We start from the raw sequence: 21,765 nt of genomic DNA, 5'->3' as shown, positions 1-21,765 counted from the left end.
AGCAGGCCTGCTTCCCACATGAAGACAGCCTGGTACTGTGAACATACAGTAGTGCACCTGCTTTGAAGCATGTTTGAACAATACTTTATAATTTTGTGCGTCTATCTCTCTGTCTGCTATGCAGCATTTCCATAACCCCATCTTACGTAAAAAATTTATAGTAATAGTGTCTCCGGATGTTCTACTGTTGAAAATCATTTGAAAATAATTGTGACTAATTTCGGCATGCTCTTGTTTTCCTGTTATTGTTTGTTCTTTCCAAAAAATATTTTTGCTGTAACAGTGAATGCCCTGGCCATCATCTTGGGGTACAGGAAAGGAGATGGTACTGAGCTGGATTATAAAAGCAGATGCATTAGCAGCAAATACTTATCCAGCGTGCTTCAATGATCCTGACATTGCAAATATATTTGTTGCTTCAGTTCTCTCTCGTCAGACACAGGAACTCCTTCAAACCAGTTTCTCCACCGTTATCCTCAGCACCAGCTGTTCAAGCACAAATTCAGCACAAATAGACAGGGGAAAAAAAGGATGTTACAAATAATCATATTTCTTTGTGTCCATTTGAATTCAAAGTACTGATCCTGAGATTTCCTCTTTAAGCTCTGTCAGAGATTGAACCCTCCATGGACCATAAAACTGCAACCAATGAAGCTGCTGGGGAACGGAGCGTAATTTGAGCTGAAATGAGACTAACGACTTCTGAACGCTCAGCTGCATGTGTGTGGTGCGAGACTAACCATTTGTGAAAGCTGCAGAGGAAAGGCAAAGCCACTAAATCCAAAATGGCAACTCTTATGTTTCAGGCTTAGCAAAATAAATGACTGAATAAAAATTCTACTTTTAAACCACTTCAACTACTGCGTGATACCTGGCAGACCATTTCGCGGTAAATGGCAGCCCTGCACAATTGTAAAATAAGACATTTATTTGATGACCATGAAATGTAGTGTGTGCTTGTTCAAACTTCATGGCTGAAAAGATATGTTGTCCAAGTTTTACATTTATTGTCTGCATCTAAAATGATGATTGAAAATTGAACATCCAGCATCGGCCCGGAATTTGCGGTCAGTGGTGAAGCGACGGCGATCGCTGCTGACCTCGAAGAAAGCTGCCTACAAAGATCTTGCGATCTCAGTGGCGAAATCTTTAGCTTTCTTGACCTTAATTTGATTGTAGCGCAGTCAAAAGGGGATCTCCAGCGTCGAGCAGCAGTGATGTTATCAAGCTGTCTAAGCAATTCACTGTATAAAGAAATAACCAGGCAATCTTGCAGCCTGATGTCATAGATTTAACACATCATCAGGTTCTTCATCACAAATCAAATGTTCCCTCAGACACTAAGCACAAAATCAATGTTCCTATGTCACGTGGAAGCAAAAGGAATGTCATCCAGAACATGGGCCATGATAAGTAAAAGAACTGTAAAATAAGTTATGCCCCCATACTGAATAACAGATACCCTTCAGTGAGCTGAACAGTACTTGCATTTATATAGCAACTTATGTAGTCACATTTAAACATCTCAAAGTGCTTCACACAATTAATTATTTTTGCAGTGTGGACAATAACTGCATCTCAGGATTCACATGCCAAACATAATCAGAACATAGGAACAGGAGTAGGCTATTTAGCCCCTTGAGCCTGTTCCGCCATTAAATGAGAACATGGCTGATCAGTACCTCAACTCCATCCACCTGCCTTGGCTCCATATCCTTTTATAACCTTGTCCAGCAAAAATCTATCGCTCTCAGATTTTAAATTATTTGAGCTAGCATCTACTGCTTTTTGTGGGAGAGAGTTCCACACTTCTACCACCATTTGCGTGAAGAAGTGTTTCCTAACTTCTCTCCTGAATGCCCTGGCTCTGATTTTAAGGTTATGTCTCCTTGTCCTAGACTCCCCCATCAGCAGAAAAAGTTTCTATCTAACCTATCAATTCCTTTCAAAATCCTAAAAACGTCAGTCAATTACTTGAACTTCAGATTATGAATTGCCAGAATCACTTCAGTTGGATAACTGCTGCTAAGATATCTCCATTATCAACTTTAATTACATAAAATTCTCTTCATACATTTTCCTGTGAATCATGTGACAGGATTATTCTGAAGTACTGACATCACAATAGCCTTTCAAGTCCTCAATGGTGTTTGGTGTTTCAGCTCTACTTCTAAGCTTCGCTAGTATTGTTTTAATGTTATTGAGACTGAAGTATATGTACTATAAAAAGTAACTAAAGCAGAGAGTGAATCAAAGATTGCAATTAATCTCAGGGTCAGGTAATCCATTCTCAACTAAAAGGAACCCTCTAGTCTGTGGGATAATTATAGAATGCCACCTTACTGTACAAAATACATGTTCTAAGTTTTTTTTTAAACTACCTTGCTGCCAGTACTTGGCTTGTTGAACATCTGTTCTCATCCCATTTTAACTAACGTGGAAATACCACCAGAAATCAGCATTTAAACAATGATGTGTGCACAAATGACATACAGAAGAAAACAAATTTGGGGCAAATACTTTTATTTCAAACTTATTAGCACTTTACATTTTTTGAACTACTAATGTGCTATTACTGTTGTGTTAAAGAAACTAGTTAGCCTCTTTGGCATAGTTAGTTACTTTTCTCTACAGCTGATAGATTGTGTCCTGTCACTTAGGGGATTTTACAAAAAAGGAGGAAATAAGATCTGGCAATCTCGGAGACATTTATCGTCAGAACTATGGACTGACATTTGCAGGCAATGTTGATGACAAGCCAGATATTTTACACAGATTTATTTTAACATAGATAAAATGCAGCAGTACAATTAACAGGCATCCATTTTATGCTGCACAAGATGGCAAATCTCAAGCTGCTAAAAAATAAAGTTAAAATGACAACAGTCACAACACTAGAAAGTTATAACAGCAGTATCAATAAAACCTTTTTTGCCGCTTATACACACAGTCTACACACAAGCAACAATTATTTGATTAAGCTTTAGTGAAGAAATTATGTAATCAACTGGCATTTGATCAGTTGATAAGTCAAAAGAAATGTAAATCTTTATTTCTTACCCTTCTTCAGCTCAGGGTCTGTTTCTAAGATTGTGCTCTCTCAAAGTTATGTTATCCTTGTGTCTGTTCTTTAAAGCAGTTGCATCGGGAACAGTTTGTGCACATAAAGTAATGGATGCAAATACACTGGAGTTGGTGATCTGAAACTCGCATTAAACAAAATGGAATGCAATAAAGGGTCATTTCTATGTAATGTTGCACAGTTTGATCAATGATTGATTTTTATTAATAGCTACAGGTTTTAGAATCACTCCATACCTACTTTTTACACAATTTCATGTAGATCCAACTTTATAAGCAATAATTAAATTAGTAGTGTCTTCAGTACGAAGATTGTACTTTAACTATGAATTATTACACTGCAGCATAACTTTCCACCACTCCCTTTTCATTAAAATGTAATGCACACTGGGTAAAAACTGTCTACTCAATCCAATCTGGTACTGTATGGCTCATGAATGTCCCAGTTTCACATCAACCTCTATGATGTAAACTGGGTAAGTTTGATACCTAATTTAGCACGATATTGGAGAGCAGGAGAAGCTGTGTCAATGGATGAGCTGGTGTTCATCACATGAATGGTGTATATTTCCTGTGCAAATTGCACATAGCTCCTGTATGATACAAACCTAAATGTATGATGTCTATACAGAATCATAGGAACAGGAGTAGACCGTTCAACCCCTCAAGCCTGTTCCGCCATTCAATTAGGTCATGGCTGATCTGTATCCATTTACCCGCCTTGGTTCCATATCCTTTAATACCCTTACCTAACAAAAATATATCAATCTCAGTTTAGGAATTTTCAATTGACCCCCCCAGCCTCAACAGCTTTTAGGGGGAAGAGAGTTCCAGATTTCCACTACCCTTTGTGTGAAGAAGTGCTTTCTGACATCACCCCTGAACGGCCTAGCTCTAATTTTAAGAATATTCCCCCTTGTTCTGGACTCCCCCACCAGAGAAAATAGTTTCTCTCTATAGCTACCCTATCAAATCCTTTAATCATCTTATGCACCTCAATTAGATCACCCCTAACCTTCAATACTCAAGGGAATACAAACCTAGTCTATGCAACCTGTCCTCATAATTTAACCCTTTTAGCCCCAGTATCATTCTGGTGAATCTGTGCTGCACCCCCTCCAAGGCCAATATATCCTTCCTGGGGTGCAGTGCCCAGAACTGAATGCCATACTCCAGATGCAGTCTGGCCAGAGTTTTATACAACTGTAGCATAACTTCCACCCCTTTGTATTCCAGTCCCTTTGAGATAAAGGCCAACATTCCATTAGCCTTTTAAATTATTTTTTGTACCTGTCCACTAGTTTTTAGTGATTTGTGTACATTGACTCCTAAATCTCTCTGCTTTTCCACAGTTCCTAGCTTCTCAACATTTAGAAAATACTGATCTATCTTTCTTGGGTCCAAAGTGGATGACCTCACACTTTCCCACACAGAACTCCATCTGCCACAGTTCTGCTCACTCACTTAATCTATCAATGTCCCTTTGCAACTTTCTGCTCCCACATTATTTACTGTGCCAGCTAACTTAGTATCATCAGCAAACATGCTCTCTATTCCTTCATCTAAGTCATTGATAAATATAGTGAAAAGCTGAGGGCCCAGTATAGATGCCTGGGGGAACACCACCAGTCATATTCTGCCAATTGGAGCACATACTCATTATCCCTACTCTGTCTCCTACCTCCTAACCAATTCCCAACCAATCAGCTTGATGTGGCTTGTACCATCACCATTCTATGCCTAGCCATTTAAGACTAATGATATATAGATATTATTACACACACACACACATACATACACACACATATATATATAGCATAATTCTCTATCTGAAATAATGAACCAAGATGATAACTATTATTAGTTTGAACTTCTTTTGCATTTCGAGGCCCAAAGTTCAAATCTGTATACTGACACATTCTAAGTGACCGTGCATTGAATAGCAACTGCCAGCCATTGATGACCGAACACATCTTCTCCTGTTCACTGTCATGAAAACTTATGGTACTGAGTTGCTTTTATTTCAACTGATAACTTATTTATATCACCAATTTTGCTATTTTAAAACATCCTTTGAAATTAAACTGCATTGATTTCTTATGCACTTAATTGAAAATTTGTAATATATTCAGTAATAAAAACAAGGCTACAACTTTAGACTAATATAAATGTTGATATTATACAGAGCATATTACAACTCCAGATGAAGACACACATAGATAAATAAAACTCAAGGATTAGGATACACATATTTACAAATGCATTGGTTTAATTTCAAGCTCATTTTTGTGGTGGCACTACTTACAGTAAATTATAGATAACTTGCCCATAATATAAAGGCAACATTTTTTTTATTCGTTACTGGGATGTGGGCGTCGCTGGCAAAGCCAGCATTTATTGCCCATCCCTAATAACATAACAAATTTAATTAAATGGTGGAGCTTGCTGTTTGACACGTGTTTTGTAATGGTTAGGAAAGTGGATTAATGAAGCCATATAGGTATTTCTCAAAGTGATTTATAAAAGGAATGGCTGCTTAGCTTTTATCACATCCTCACTCAGTAAGTAATATTCCTCAGGTTGAGATAAGCAGTTCATGAAGACACATGCCAGCCTAGATCAGATCTATTTATATTGAGCTAATCAGATTGTTGCACACAAACTATCCAGGCCCAAAATTCTGTGGGGGTTTCACTGGCCTCCCAATTTAACTCCTGCAAAAGACCAGTGAAACTCCCACAAAATTCCGATGTTTATAAAGTGAACTGGAAATTTGCCATCCACAGAACAAAATAACAAATGAATCCACTCAGAGATCAGTTTATATAGATTGCAGTTCACTCAGCTCACTCCAACAAAGAGTAACGGGCAATTGTAAAAGTCATTTTTGATTGGTCAATCACCTCTAACAGTCAGGGTAGTTCTACTCAAACATCTGTGATAAACAGCCATAAAGAAAGATTTTGGGGGTAATTTTCACTCCACTGGTTTACCACCCTAGTGGTGAAGACTAAAATTATCCCTTTGTGGTTAACAGCTGTTCTTCGGAGTAGATTGATGAATCATTGCAATCTCAAAGTTACGGACCGTATCTCTGACTGAATGGGAAGTGGTGGAGGATTATTTGGAGAAGAGCCTTTTCCTTCTCAACTCCTATACTGAGCGCGGCCTTCAATTGAACTCATGAATATCACTGAGCTCAAAGAATTATTCTTTAAGAGTAACAATTGTAATGAAGAAAAATCTACTGCAATAATAACTACATTTACAGATGATTGCAGTGTAAATGAAAATAACTCTTGGATAATACATAGAATAACAGGGCAGGAGTGGGGACAGACAAAATTAAAAAGTGAAAGCAAAGCTTAAGCTGTTTGCTAATGTTACCCAAACCCCTCGACGAAATTATATCCCAATGTTTAGGTTATTTTTCTACTTAGCAGTATTATAGTGCTATAAAGCTCTCTGAGACTCCAGGGTCTGCCATAATAACCGCTTTTAGGTCATGTGTCAGGGCAAAGGGTAAAAAAGCTAATGAGAGTCCACAGGTACCATAAAATCTGGTGGACTGGCAGCACAGATGTAAAAGTCACACTCACAGTTCTTACTGCCAGTCAATAAAATGGTTGCATAAATTGCACCCTCAGGCATGGAGATTGCCTGAAATTGCAAGCTATACAAGCAATTTTATGGTATATCACATCATCTAAGAGGAAGGGTCAGTTAAACAGGATTTTTACCTTTGCTGCTGTGGTCCTGGGAAATTATGAAACCACCACACATTATCAATTCTTATCTAACTTTAGGTCATGTAAATTGCCACTTTAAGAATTTAAAACTTGCCAGTTTCAAGAAAAGTTTTTGGCAAACCTTTTACATGATAATATAAAGCACATCAAACAGATATTCCATAACCCATCTTAAAATAAATACACAGCTTTGCTCACTGTTTAACCCTCCTTAAAATAAAAGTGCATCCAGCACTTTTTTGTAAAGACTGTGCCTTGCTAAACCAATTAAAGGAAATACACTACCTCAAACAGAATGTTACTTGTTAGGATTTAAAATTCCATAGACATCTTAGTTGAATCAACACACTTGATGGTGGCTCACAAGTTATGCAAAATAATCATTATAGTACTTGATTTTTTTTCAACAGATGAACCATGGAGCGGACATCATCTGAGCAACTGCTTTCTTTTGCTTATTTTAAATATGGTATTTACATTATGAAATATAAAATTTGACTTTTCATTTTTAACTTTCTCCATTTGCTCTATTTCAGCATGACCCAATGGGGAAAGAATTATTTTTATTACAAATAAATAAATAAAGTACTTCAGAAAATTTCAAGTTACAGATACCAGTACATGATTTCACAAAGTTAATAGTTCTTGGTGCAAAGATAAAACATTCAGGTAACCACAAAAAGAACACCCAGATATAACAAAAAAAGACAGGCATTATAACTATCATTTAATGTCAACCCTTGGACCCAGATGATGATATGTCATTGCAAATTGCTTTATAATTCAGAATACAACCTGAAAGTTTATACATTACCAGCAACAGCAATCTAAATAAACTCTGATCATACCACTTTCCTAAAATTGCTGGACATCAAAAGCTTGTTTGAGGAATCAAGAGATGAGAGGCCTTTTAATAAGGAAGTGTTGAATCATCCCACTCAAGCTGTTCCCTCCTGGTGACATTCTGCTGATCTTCCTCATGTTCAGCTTCTTCCTCTTCCTCACTTTCCTCCGAATCAGCACTCGTGATGTCATCCTCCTCGCCTTCTTCCTCTTCCTCACTCTCCTGTTCACTGTGCTCTTGGTCTTCATAGTTCTGAAACATAACCAGAAGCAGTGCACATTTCAGTGAGACTTGTGAAAACATTCAATGCATGGTGTCCTGTCAGTGTGATCTTTAGCAAATGTTACATAAACAGAAGTTAACATTTACATGTGCTGTAACATTTGTTCAGTACCTTTGCTGATCTGCTTTTTCTTAACTTGTACAGTTGGGATATCATTCCTAATGTGTACTGAAGACAGATTTAAATCTCTATATTGTGCAAGGGAAACAAAGTAAACATTTGAATTTCACTCCTTTCCCATTTCATATTAATTTTCTGCCACTCATCCAATATATAGCAGAGGCAGTACAGCTACCTTCCCCCATGCCCCTGCCAGTGCGGCACTTCCACAGCTCACTAGCAGATCCAAGAGTGTGACCTGGAGACTCATCCTCCTCCTTGGTTTCTCTCTCCCTATGCCTAGCATTGCTTCTGTCTTCTGCACTCCCCCCTGTGAGCACAGCTGGGTTTGGGAACCTGCCATGCATTGAACCATAGACACAAACCTCCATCCAACCACTCTGTGCTGCAAGTCTTTCACCTTTAATCATACATAGCATAAACAAACATTTGATCCGACGTGCTGCAGGTGTACCATGCTGTAATGTTCAATTGCCTCATGGCAAACAATTGCAAAAGAAGCAAAAGGGAAAATTAAGCAATATAAAGGATATAAAAGGAACAGTTGCTGAACATAAATAAACAAGCACATTTTAATAATTTGCTAATACTGAGCTCTATTCATGTTGTACAGTACTAAATACATTACCCCAAATATTTTTAAGACTTCATTGTGTGCAGGCTGCATATTCAGTGCATGGTGACCTGTCAGTGTGGCCTTTAGCAAATACCTTCACAAAATACATTATTAGGGTTTTTCCCTATTTATCTTCCCCAATTTACTCCACTCCCAACCTATGAGTTTAACTCTTTGGTAAATACGAAACCATGAGTGTCATTTGCCTTCTGTTCCTCAACTAAGTGAGTGTAGACATTAACTGTTGCCAGGCTGCTTGATTGTGGGTGCGATGGGGCAACACATCTGTTGCCAATCATAAATAACAAAACCAAAACCCTATCTTAATGTAAAGAAGGCCAAAGATGTGCAGGTTAGGTTGATTGGCTATGATAAATTGACCCTTAGTGTTAGTGGGATTAAATACGTGGGGTTACGGGGATCGGGTGGGATATGTGTCGGTGCAGGCTCGATAGGCCGAAATGGCCTCTATTTGCACTGTGGGGTTTCTGTGATTCTGTGATGGCTGTTACAGTATGTTAGAAACAACTGCAAAAAGCTTCCATCAGTAAATGTTTGACTGGACAAAGCAGTTAATTCTAGTCAGAGGGTGTGGATATGTTGTTGAAATGGTGTCTTCTTTAACCTTTGGCTTTTAGTCCAATGCAAATTATGGTTGTAATTCACTGGTATTTTGCAGGCATTCAAACTGAACCATTGGGAAATACACCAGTTGCATTTTGTAGCTGGAACTGGTGCGTGTGTGCGTGTACACAGACTTGTTTATTGTGACCACTGTGTCTTTACAGTCTGCAATCATGACTGATAGGTCTGTGCCTATTTATGGGTCTCCAATGGAGACTGATGGATTTTTAGGCAGTTCATGCATGTGTGTCTAACTGGAAAGGATAGATCAGTTTGAGTACATGTCTGTAAGTTTGTTAGCAGAGCTGATGAGTCTGTGTATGTCTTTTTTTAAAAACTGGGACAGATTGTTCTCTCTTTGTCTGTGCCCATTACTAGGTCCTGGCCTCCATCTGACCATTTTCAGCTGAGAGATGGATTGTCGACCTGGAGATGTATCACATTAACCTCAGAGACATCAAATGTGCCTCTGCAGCAAGCCTGGCTTATTTTCCTTTTTTTAAATGGGTATTTGACAGCTGTGAGCTGAGGGACAGCATTCCAAGCTGAAGGAATATGTTATCACTTTTTCTTACCTATTATAAATGTCCAAGACCGATCACTTAGGGTTCAGTTGGTCACAGCTGCCCTACTGAAAGTACAACCATCAGTAACTACCCTTTGATTCCTATTAGCCAGTCAAAGCATTATTCCATTTCCTCTTGCTCCCATGAGCTTTCACTTTACTCCCACATCTCTCATGAGGAGCTTTAATCAATTCAAAATATTTCATAGCAAGCATATTAGAGTCACCAACTATTTTACATACTTAAAGTATTCCAATAAAGTGTTAGATGTAGCTTGGACTTAATGTCTTACTCTCAGATTACTTCAGCTATATCGTAATACTTAATATTATTGGTTACATATTGGTTATAACACTTATTAGAAAAGTTACATTAATATTTATGTTACTTTGTTATAATGATTGTATTAATATATGTTATTCCAATATTTTTATTATTATAGCTATTAAGCTAACATTTGGCAAGGAATTTGTGGTTAACGGCAAAGCGACGGCACGCGCCGCTGGCCTTGAAAAAAGCTGCCCACAAAGATCTCGCAATCTCTGTGGCATGAATTTTAGCTCTCCCAACCTTAGTTTGAATCTGGCCCCAAATCAAGCGAATCTCCAGCGTCCAGCAACAGTTATCGCATCAAGCAGGCTAAGCAGCCAATCACATTGAAGAATTCTCACAGACAGCAAACCAGGAAGTAAAATGCACTGATTATAATTTACTTTTCATAAATTTTACAGAGAGCAAAATAAAGATGGGGCATACACAAGGGATTAAGGTAGAAGCTGAAATATCATAAACAAGCTTTAAAAACATATTAAAAACAATGCAATTCTCATCAAATTATTGGAAAAAATTGACATTCCATAAATATAAAATTAGGTTTTCTGGGCCAGAACAGTTGTTCAGCAGTCGTTACTCCGTTAAAAACCCAGTTATATCTCTCTCAACAAGGCTTTTTGCTTGGGGGTTGGGGTGGTGGGTGTTTAACAGCAATATTCCTGCGTAATAGGGGAAGTTTTCTTCAGGAACTGTGATTTGAATTGATGGTCGACTCTGTGGAGGAACAGGGAATGACTGACAGCAACTTCTGGATTTCCGCATTTATCTGCGCATGCACTGACTCCAGACGTTGCTGTCACTTTCAGAGGAGTGATGACGGCGAATGCTGACAGTTTTGCGATCATTACCACCACAAAAATCCAGGCCAATATAGAAACATAGAAGATAGGAGCAGGAGTAGGCCATTCGGCCCCTCGAGCCTGCTCCGCCATTCAATGCGATCATGGCTGATCATCCAAATTCAGTACCCGGTCCCTGCTTTCTCCCCATACCCCTTGATCCCTTTAGCCTTGAGAAATATATCCAACTCCTTCTTGAATATATTTAATGAATTGGCCTCTACTGTCTTCTGTGGTAGAGAATTCCACAGGTTCACCACTCTCTGGGTGAAGAAATTCCTCCTAATTTCTGTCCTAAATGGCCTACCCCTTATCCTTAGACTGTGACCCCTGGTTCCGGACTCCCCGATAATCGGGAACATTCTTCCTGCATCTAGTCTGTCCAATCCTGTCAGAATTTTATAAGTTTCAATGAGATCCCCTCTCATTCTTCTAAACTCCAGTGAGTACAAGCCCAATCGATCCAATCTCTCCTCATACGTCATTCCTGCCATCCCAGGTATCAGCCTGGTGAATCTTCGCTGAACTCCTTCCATGACAAGAACATCCTTCCTCATATAAGGTGACCAAAACTGCACACAATACTCAAGATGTGGTCTCACCAAGGCCCTGTACAACCTTGTTCCTGTACTCAAACCCTCTCGCTATGAAGGCCAACATACCATTTGCCTTCTTAACCGCCTGCTGCACCTGCATGCTTACCTTCAGCGACTAGTGCACAAGGACACCCAGGTCTCGTTGCACTTCCCCTTCTCCCAATCTATTGCCATTCAGATAATAATCTGCCTTCCTGTTTTTGCTACCAAAGTGGATAACCTCAAATTTATCCACGTTATATTGCATCTGCCATGCTTCTGCTCAATCACCCAACCTGTCCAAATCATCCTGGAGTTTCTCAGCATCCTCCTCACAGCACACACGCCCACCCACCTTTGTGTAATCTGCAAATCTGGAGATATTACATCTAGTTCCCTTGTCCAGATCATTAATATATATTGTGAATAGCTGGGGTCCAAGGACCGATCCCTGCGGTACCCCACTAGTCACTGCCTGCCACTCGGAAAAAGACCCATTTATTCCAACTCTTTGCTTTCTGTCTGCCAACCAGTTCTCAATCCAAGTCAATACCTTGCCCCAATTCCATGTGCCTTAACTTTACACGCTAATCTCTTATGCAGGACCTTATCGAAAGCCTTCTGAAAGTCCAAATACACCACATCCACTGGTTCTCCCTTATCTATTTTACCAGTTACATCCTCAAAAAATTCCAGTAGATTAGTCAAGCACGATTTACCCTTTGTAAATCCATGTTGACTTTGTCCGATCCTGTCACTGTTTTCCAAGTGCTCTGCTATTACATCTTTTATAATGGACTCTAGCATTTTCCCCACTACCGTTGTCAAGCTTACCGGTCTGTAATTCCCCGTTTTCTCTCTACCACCTTTTTTGAATAGTGGGGTAACATTAGCTACCCTCCAATCCCTGGGTACTGTTCCAGATTCCATCGAATGTTGGAAGATGATCAGCAATGCATCTACTATTTCTAGGGCCACTTCCTTAAGTACCCTAGGATGTAGATTATCAGGCCCTGGGGATTTATCGGCCTTCAATCCCATCAATTTCCTTAACACCATTTCCCTACAAATACTGATTTCTTTCAGTTCCTCCCTTTCATCAGACCCTATGTTCCCGACATCTCTGGGAGGTTATATGTGTCCTCCTTTGTGAAGACAGAACCAAAATATATATTTAATTGGTCTGCCATTTCTTTGTTCCCCATTATAAATTCCCCTGATTCTGACTGCAAGGGACCTATGCTTGACTTCACCAATCCTTTTCTCTTCACATATCTATAAAAGCTTTTACAGTCAGTTTTTATGTTCCCTGCAAGCTTACTCTCATATTCTATTTTCCCCTTCTTAATTAATCCCTTTGTCCTCCTTTGTTGAATCCTAAACTGTTCCCAATCCTCAGGTTTACTGCTTTTTCTGGCCAATTTATATGTGCTCTCCTTGGATCTTATGCTATCCCTAATTTCCCTCGTTAGCCACGGTTGAGTCACCTTTTTGGTTTTATTTTTATGCCAAACTGGGATGAACAAATTCTGTAGTTCATCCATGCGGTCTTTGAATGTTTGCCATTGCCTATCCACCGTCAACCCTTTGAGTGACATTCCCCAATCAATCCTACCCAACTCGCGCCTCAGACCATCGTAGTTTCCTTTATTTAAATACAGGACCCTAGTCTCTGAGTCAACAACTTAATTCTCCATCTTAATGAAGAATTCTATCATATTATGATCGCTCCGACCCAAGGGGCCTCGTACAACAAGATTGTTAATTAATCCTTTCTCATTACATAATACCCAGTCTAAGATGGCCTGATCTCTGGTTGGTTCCTCGACATATTGGTCCAGGAAACCATCCCGTAAACACTCCAGGAATTCCTCCTCCACAATATTGTTACTAATTTGGTTAGCCCAATTTATATGTAGATTAAAGTCATCCACGATGACTGCTGTGCCCTTATTGCACGCTTCTCTAATTTCCCTTTTAATGCCATCCCCAACCTCCGCATTGCCGTTTGGAGGTCTATATACCACTCCCACTAACGTTTTCTGCCCCTTGGTATTTCTCAGTTTTACCCATACAGATTCCACATCATCAGAGCTAATATCCTTCCTTACAATTGTGTTAATCCCTTCTTTAACCAGCAATGCTACCCCACCTCCCTTTCCTTTTTGCCTATCTTTCCTGAATATTGAATACCCCTGGATGTTGAGTTCCCAGCCTTGGCCACCCTGGAGCCATGTTTCCGTAATCCCAACCAAATCATAATCGTTTACCTCTATTTGCGCAGCTAATTCAGCCACCTTATTACGAATGCTCCTCGCATTAAGACACAAAGCCTTCAGGCTTGTTTTTTAACGCTCTTAGACCTATTAGAATTATTATTATTTACTGTGGCCATGTTTGATTTAAACTGTTGATTTCTCTGACTGCCACTTTTGTTTTTCTCCTTCCTATCTTTTTCTTTTATCCTTGTTTCCCTTTCCTCTGTCCCCCTGCTCAGGTTCCCAACCCCCTGCCATTTTAGTTTAAACTCTCCTCCAGAGCACTAGCAAACACTCCCCTAGGACATTGGTCCCGGCCCTGCCCAGGTGCAAACCATCCGGTTTGAACTGGTCCCACCTCCCCCAGAACCGGTTCCAATGTCCCAGGAATTTGAATCCCTCCCCCTCACACCATTCCTCTAGCCACATATTCATCTGAAATATCCTTCTATTTCTACTCTGACTAGCACGTGACACTGGTAGCAATCCTGAGATTACTACCTTTGAGGTCCTATTTTTTAATTTACCTCATCCCGTTTTTTACCTATATCGTTGGTACCTATATGCACCACGACAACTGGCTGTTCACCCTCCCCTTCCAAAATTTTCTGCAGCCGCTCTGAGACATCCTTGACCCTTGCACCAGGGAGGCAACACACCATCCTGGAGTCTCATTTGCGGCTGCAGAAACGCCTATCTATTCCCCTTACAATAGAATCCCCTATTACTATAGCTCTGGCCCTCTTTTTCCTCCCGTCCTGTGCAGCAGAACCACCCCTGGTGCCAGGAAGTTGGCTGCTGCTGCTTTCCTCTGATAAGCCACCCCCCCCCAACAGTACTCAAGTTGGTGTATCTGTTTGAGAGGGGGATGGCCACAGGGGACTCCTGCACTACCTGCCTGTGCCTAGTACTCTGTCTGTTGGTCACCCATTCCCTTTCTGCCTTTCCAACCTTTGCCTGCGGTGTGACCAACTGATTAAGCATGCTATTCACGACGTCCTGAGCCTCGCGAATGGTCCAGTATGAATCCAATCGCAACTCCAGCGCCGCAATGCGGTCTGCCAGTAGCTGCAGCTGGATACACTTCCTGCACACCTGGTTGTCAGGGACACAGGAAGTGTCCCTGAGTTCCCACATAGCGCAGGAGGTGCATACCACAGCACCGGGCTGTCCTGCCATGACTTACCCTTTAGTTAATTGCAATTAAATTAAATCAAATATTGCGTAGTTCCTAGAATTGTTTTGATTCACTATTTTAGATTCAGTTGTATTTCTGCTACATGATTGGATTCTCTATTGTTTTCACCAGGAAAACTCTAAAAAGTCATAGGAACAATCACCACAACACCATGAAGTACCATCTAAAAAGTCTCCCACCAGCCTAGCATCTTACCTTAGTGAAACAGAGACCAGTGCTCCTACAGGTCTTTAAAGCTGCAATGTTCCCATATTTCTTTAGTCACAAAATGTTGAAATGGCTTTAACTTAGCGATTCACATTACTCACCTCCATTGGGTTAACAGTAATGGTCAGAGCAGAGTCATCCCAATCCATTTCATTTTCTTTCCCACTCTCATTTTCCCGATTGGTGCGCTGGTGAGCTGTTCGAATCCTGAAGACCCCCAGAACAATTATGAAGACCAGGAAACTGATGCACACTACAATGACGATAGTGGCAGCATTGGGAATAACTACAATTTAAAAAAATACATACAGAGTTACACACTGTGGAACAGAGAGAAAATAAAAGATTAAGATTTTGAGCTTCAAGAAAATGGCTTGGATTTTGCGGTGGTAATGACGGCGAAACTGTCATCATTATCCCTCTGAAACTGACCGTAACTTCAGGATTTAGCGCATGTGCAGATAAACACAGAAATCCCGACATTGCTGTCATTCACTGCTCTGTCATAGCCGGCAATCAGTGGAACTGACAAAAACTTCCCCTCTTCCAATCTAATATTGTTGTTAAACACCCCATAAATAGTCAAATGTCTCTATTATGATAAAAATGACTAGATTTTTGAAATAAAATTTTAAAAACATTTTTTTTTAAGTTTATGATATTTCAGCTTCTACCTTAATCCCATGTGTATGACCCAATCTTTATTTCGCTCTCTGTAAATTTTTTAAAAATTGAATTGATAATTGGTGTTTTGTATTTCCTGGTTTGCTATAAGAATTCTTCAATGTCATTGGCTGCTTAGACAGCTTGATTACATCACTGCTAATGTACGCTGGGGATCCCCTTTTGACAGCGCTACCATCAAATTAAGGTCGAGATAGCTAAAGTTTTCACCACAGAGATAGCAAGATCTTTGTTTCTTCGAGATCAGCGGTGAGCACCATCACTTCACCGCTGATTGCAAATTCCAGGCCAATGTCTGTAATCTGGAACCAGTTGACATCTTGCATTTAATTTTTTATTACAGATTGAAGGAAGAGCTTCACCATTTTTAAATAGAAATTGCTTTGGTTATTATGCAGCATTTCATAAATGTGAGATAAAGTTAGTCTGAACTAAAATCCAAAAAAATGTACACAATCAGCGATAAATTATATAAATGTACACCATGGTACCAACTTTTGGAATAATCAGCACCCAGGGCAGTTGGTAATTTCCCAACCAACAATTCATGCAATTCTATTTTATTAAGCCCACAAATTTTAAAATTTTGCTGTGCACAATTTTTCCAGTATGTATATAGAAGCACTATTTTGGAAAGGACAAGAAGGTGCGAGTGTGAGAGATTGAGCAAGTGTGAGTGTGTGTAAGAGAGAGGGTAGTGTGTGAACATGAGTGTAAGCAAGCAAAAGCAAGTTAATGAGAATAGCATCTAAGCATCTCTTGACCATTTTCAATATTTAAAAAATCAGTGGGGGTGGGGAGGGGGGTTGGAGAAGGGTACCAATAGGCTATCCATTCCTCTGCTGGGGATGCAGTAACATCTCAGTAGTTAAGCTGCCTTCTCTCTGTATGGGCTGGGTGAAAATGGGGAGAGGGTGCTAATGTCTGTTTCTCTCTGCTTTTGCCACTGTAAGATTTATGTGGACATGAAAGGCCAACAGGCCAACACATTGTCCTTAGGCTTCTTCCGCACATTTATAGTGACAGGACTTCTGGAATTTGAGAGAGTAATAATTAACAGCCCATGGGAATTCACTGATGCATGGGCATTAATGCAACTTGAATCACAAGCCCCATAAAAGAGAGTTTGAGGTGCTGAAACAGGAAATTTATAAATATTTACAATTCAAAGAAAGAAAAAGGTCCAACTTGTAAACCTCTGGATTACAGCAAAACAATTGTCGGAATTTTGGCCACTGTTTGGAATGCAATGCTGACCCAAATTTTCATTGTACTATTGCAATTATTTTTATGGCTGGTAACACTACAGTACACTTACCACTGAAAATGCCTATCACAGCACCACCTACAGGCATCACTGATACTGCAAGTAGATGTTGACACTTTTAAAATGGATTTTGCTGTAGACAGAGCCTGGGAGAGGAGTTTTCAATGTATGAATGTTGCAACCCACTCATTGATTTTATTATATAATAGGTAGCTACACGCAATGCTTTGCTAAGATAAATACAATCAATATGTTAAATACATCTGGGAAAGATATCCAAATCTATTCTACATTTTACTCTTTTAAACTAATTATAACAACAACACCTTGCATTTATATAGTGCCCTTAATGTAGTAAAATGTCCCAAGGCGCTTCACAGGAGTGTTATCAAACAAAATTTGACACTGAGCCACATAAGGAGATATTAAGACAGATGACCACAAGCTTGGTCAAAGAGGTAGGTTTTAAGGAGTGTCTTAAAGGAGGAGAGAGAGAGAGAGGTGGAGACGTTTAGGGAGGGAATTTCAAAGCTTTGGGCCTTGGCAGCTGAAGACACGGCCGCCAATGGTGGAGTGATTAAAATCGGGGCTGCGCAAGAGGCCAGAATTGGAGAAATGCAGAAATCTCGGCGGGTTGTAGGGCTGGAGGATGTTACAGACATAGGGAGGGGCGAGGTCATGGAGGGATTTGAAAATAAGGCTGAGAAATGTAAAATCGGGGCATTGCCGGAAGGCAGCCGATGTAGGTCAAGGAGCACAGGGGTGATGGGTGAACGGGACTTGGTGCGAGTTAGGACATGGGGCAGTGAGCACAGGGGTGATGGGTGAACGGGACTTGGTGCGAGTTAGGGTACAGGCAGCAGAGTTTTGGATGAGCTCAAGTTTATTTGTGGAAGATGGGAGGCCGGCCAGGGGAGCATTGGAATAGTCAAGCTTAGAGGTAACAACAGCCTGGATGAGGGTTTCAGCAGATTATGAGCTGAGGCAGGGGTGGAGTCGGGCGATGTTACAGAGGTGGAAATATGCGGTCTTAGTGATGCCGCGGATACGTGGTCGTAAGCTCACCTTGGAGTCATATACGACACCAAAGTTGTGAATGGTCTGGTTCAGCCTCAAACAGTTGCCAGGGACTGGGATGGAGTTGGTGACTAGGGTACGGAGTTTGTGGCGGGAACTGAAGACAATGGCTTCGGTCTTCCCAATATTTAGTTGGAGGAAATTTCTGCTCATCCAGTACTGGATGTCGGACAAGCAGTGTGACAAATCAGAGACAGTGGAGGAGTTGAGAGAGGTGGTTGTGAGGTAGAGCTGGGTGTCATCAGCATACATGTGGAACCTGACATTGTATTTTTGGATGATGTCGCCGAGAGGCAGCATGTAGATGAGAAATAGGAAGGGGCCAAGAATTGATCCTTAGGAGACTGTAGAGGTAACGGTGTGGGAATGGGAAAAGAAGCCATTGCAGGTGATTCTCTGGCTACGACTGGACAGATAAGAATGGAACCAGGCGAGTGCAGTCCCTCCCAGCTGGACGACGAAGGAGAGACATTGGAGGAGGATGGTATGGTCAACAGTGTCAAAGGCTGCAGACAGGTCAAGAAGGACGAGGAGGGATAGTTTACCACGGCCACAGTCACATAGGATGTCATTTGCGACCTTGATGATGGCCGTTTCAATACCGTGGCAGGAGTGGAAACCTGATTGGAGGGATTCAAACATAGAGTTGCAGGAAAGCTGGGCACGGATTTGGGAAGTGACAACACGTTCAAGGACTTTGGTGAGGAAAGGAAGGTTGGAGATGGGGCGGTAGTTTTCAAGGACATTGGGGTCAAGGGCAATGTTCCCTGTAAGCTGCTTGGCCACGCAGCACTCCAGGGACCCCGTGCAGTCGGCTTAGCGGCTTTTCAATGAGAAAAACCACGCATGCATGGTATTTTGAACGGCCCGCGTAGCTCCTTAAAGGGGCTGCAGGGTGCCAAACAAAATTACAGGGAACATTGGTCAAGGGTTTTTTGTTGAGGTGAGGGGTGATGGCGGTCAATTTGAAGGAGAGGGGGACAGGAGAGGGAACCGTTAACCATATCAGCTAACATGAGGGCCAGGAAGGGGAATTAGGTGGTCAGCATTTTGGTGGGAATAGGGGCGAGGGAGCAGGACGTGGGTCTCATGGACAAGATGAGCTCAGAGAGGGCACGAGGGGAGATACAAGAGAAAGCAAATTAGGTGACTACGGATTAAAAAGTAACATTGTTACCGATTTTAATTTAAGCCAAATATGATTGCAACAACAATTAGTGAAATGTTAAAATACTAGTGCCAGGGAAGAATTTCAAATCTAATTTCCAATCAGAGTCAACCTGAACTGGCTAGATTTGATGTGCCCATTTATAACAATGTCAGCAGAATTAGATGGCGTTATTCTTTGAAGAAAATGTTGCCTTACATTCAGAGTGGAACAACTTACATTGGAGATGGTCTGATGTTCCACATATCCACAAAGAAGCTGATTTTTACAGCAGATCTATGCATTTATGGCTGCAACTTTCCTGCAAGTCTATTTGGGTATCAAATCTGCTGAATTTCCCATGTAAACTGCTCTATGAATGTTTTGATCCCATATTTTCCCAAAAACCAAGTGGATTCATACATCTGGTGGTCTAGGGCAAAAGTGTTGAAGCTTTTGTCCTTATGGGCCACATAGATGCATATCAGGCTTACCTTACCTAAAAATGAGGTGCCAACCTGGTGAAGCTGCAACACAGAACTACATGCATGCTAAACAGCGGAAGCAGCATGCGAAAGACAGATATAGATTGTGTGATCCCAAAATCAATGGATCAGATCAAAGCCATGCAGTCCTGCCACATCCAGTCATATATGGAGGAGACTCCATGAACATCCCCATCCTCAATGATGCCAGAGCCAGCATGTGAGTGCAAAAGACAAGGCTGAAGCATTTGCAACCATCTTCAGCCAGAAGTGCCGAGTGGATGATCCATATCAGCCTCCTCCTGAGGTCCCCACCATCACAGAAGCCAGTCTTCAGCCAATTCAATTCACTCCACGTGATATCAAAAAACAGCTGAACGCATTGCACACAGCAAAGGCTATGGGTCCCGACAACAGCTGTAGTACTGAAGACTTGCACTCCAGAACTAGCCGTGCCTCTAGCCAAGCTGTTCCAGTACAGCTACAACACTGGCATTTAACTGACAAAGTGGGAAATTGCCCGGGTATTTCCTATCCAAAAAAGGAGAACAAATCCAATCTAGCTAATTACTGCTCCATCAGTCTACTCTCAATCATCAGCAAAGTGATGGAAGGGGTCGTCAAGTGGCACTTACTCACCAATGACCTGCTCACCGATGCTCAGTTCAAGTTCCGCTAGGACCACTCAGCTCTAGAGCTCATTACAACCTTGGTCCAAACATGGACAAAAGAGCTGGATTCCAGAGGTGAGGTGAGGGTGACTGCCCTTGACATCAAGGCAGCATTTGACCGAGTGTGGCATCAAGGAGCCCTAGTAAAATTGAAAAACTCTCCACTGGCTTGAGTCATACCTGGATGCTAAGGGGGCTAAATTTGGTTAATTTGCACTAATGGGGCGCAAAGCAACTAGCGCCTGGGCTGGGCGCGGCACTGCTAATGCCTCCCGTGAAATTCAGTGGGAGATTAGCGGCGGCGCTAACCGTTAGCGCCACGCCACCGGCGATGACTTGATCACCGTGCGCAGTGCCCCGCTCGTGCCCCGGCTGTAAAATTGGGTGGCGCCCCCCGAAGCTATGTCCGCCGGTGTCAGGGGGGCCTACTGCGACCGGGGCGGCACGAGTTAAAGGGGAGGTGGTGGGTGGCCATTTTTGTTGCTAGCCGCCTGCCAGCACCTGCCCCCGTTGCTGTTCCCGGCCCCTGTGAAGCCCCCCTGGCTCATTTGCCGGCACTCCTGATCCCTGGTGGCCCAGCTGGGCGTCAGGACACGCTGCACCAGACCCTTCCCCTTTAATAAGGGGAGGAAGGCCTGCAGTACCACGGCACGTAGCACCGCTATATTGGCTCGCAGCGCCCCAAGTGGGACGCGGGGCGCTTCCAGTAGCACCCCTCCTCCCTCTTGGGGCGTTACCTGGGTAAATCAGTCGCCGGGGCGCTAACTTTTTCGGTGCGTTATAATTAGCGCCCTAGCGAAGGTAGCACCCCAAAGGGGGCGCTATCCAATTTTTACCCCTAAGTGTTTACACAATGTCAGCTGTGGCTCAGTTGGTAGCACCCTTGCCTCTGAGTCAGAAGGTTGTGGGTTCAAGTCCCACAAGAGAATTGAGCATAAAAATCTTGGCTGACACTCCAGTGCAGTACTGAGGGAGTGCTGCACCGTCGGAGGTGCTGTCTTTCAGATAAGATGTTAAACCGAGGCCCTGCCTGCCCTCTCAGGTGGACCTAAAAGATCCTGTGGTACTATTTCGAAGAAGAGCAGGGGAGTTATCCCCAGTGTCCTAGCCAATATTTATCCCTCAATCAACATCACTAAAA

General features: G+C 41.7%; 1 protein-coding gene across 2 annotated transcripts in view; it reads right to left on the bottom strand.

Annotated features, from left to right (window-relative positions):
* Positions 1-4,834: 4,834 nt before the first annotated feature.
* clstn2a (calsyntenin 2a) overlaps positions 4,835-21,765 on the bottom strand; it is a 732,023-nt gene continuing 715,092 nt past the window's right edge. For both annotated transcript variants that reach the window (XM_085990522.1, XM_085990521.1), the window contains 2 exons: positions 15,395-15,579; positions 4,835-7,926 (listed from right to left, as the gene is read on the bottom strand). In XM_085990522.1, the coding sequence (XP_085846648.1) occupies positions 7,741-7,926; positions 15,395-15,579 (371 nt within the window). In that variant the 3' untranslated portion in view covers positions 4,835-7,740. The remainder of the gene's footprint in view (positions 7,927-15,394; positions 15,580-21,765) is intronic.

The sequence above is a fragment of the Somniosus microcephalus genome, chromosome 6 (assembly GCF_052327205.1).
Source record: "Somniosus microcephalus isolate GS21.2 chromosome 6, FLI_Smic_1.0, whole genome shotgun sequence".
Lineage (NCBI taxonomy): Eukaryota > Metazoa > Chordata > Chondrichthyes > Squaliformes > Somniosidae > Somniosus > Somniosus microcephalus.
Note: the sequence above shows the minus strand (reverse complement) of the source record. Positions and strands in the feature narration are given on the sequence as shown.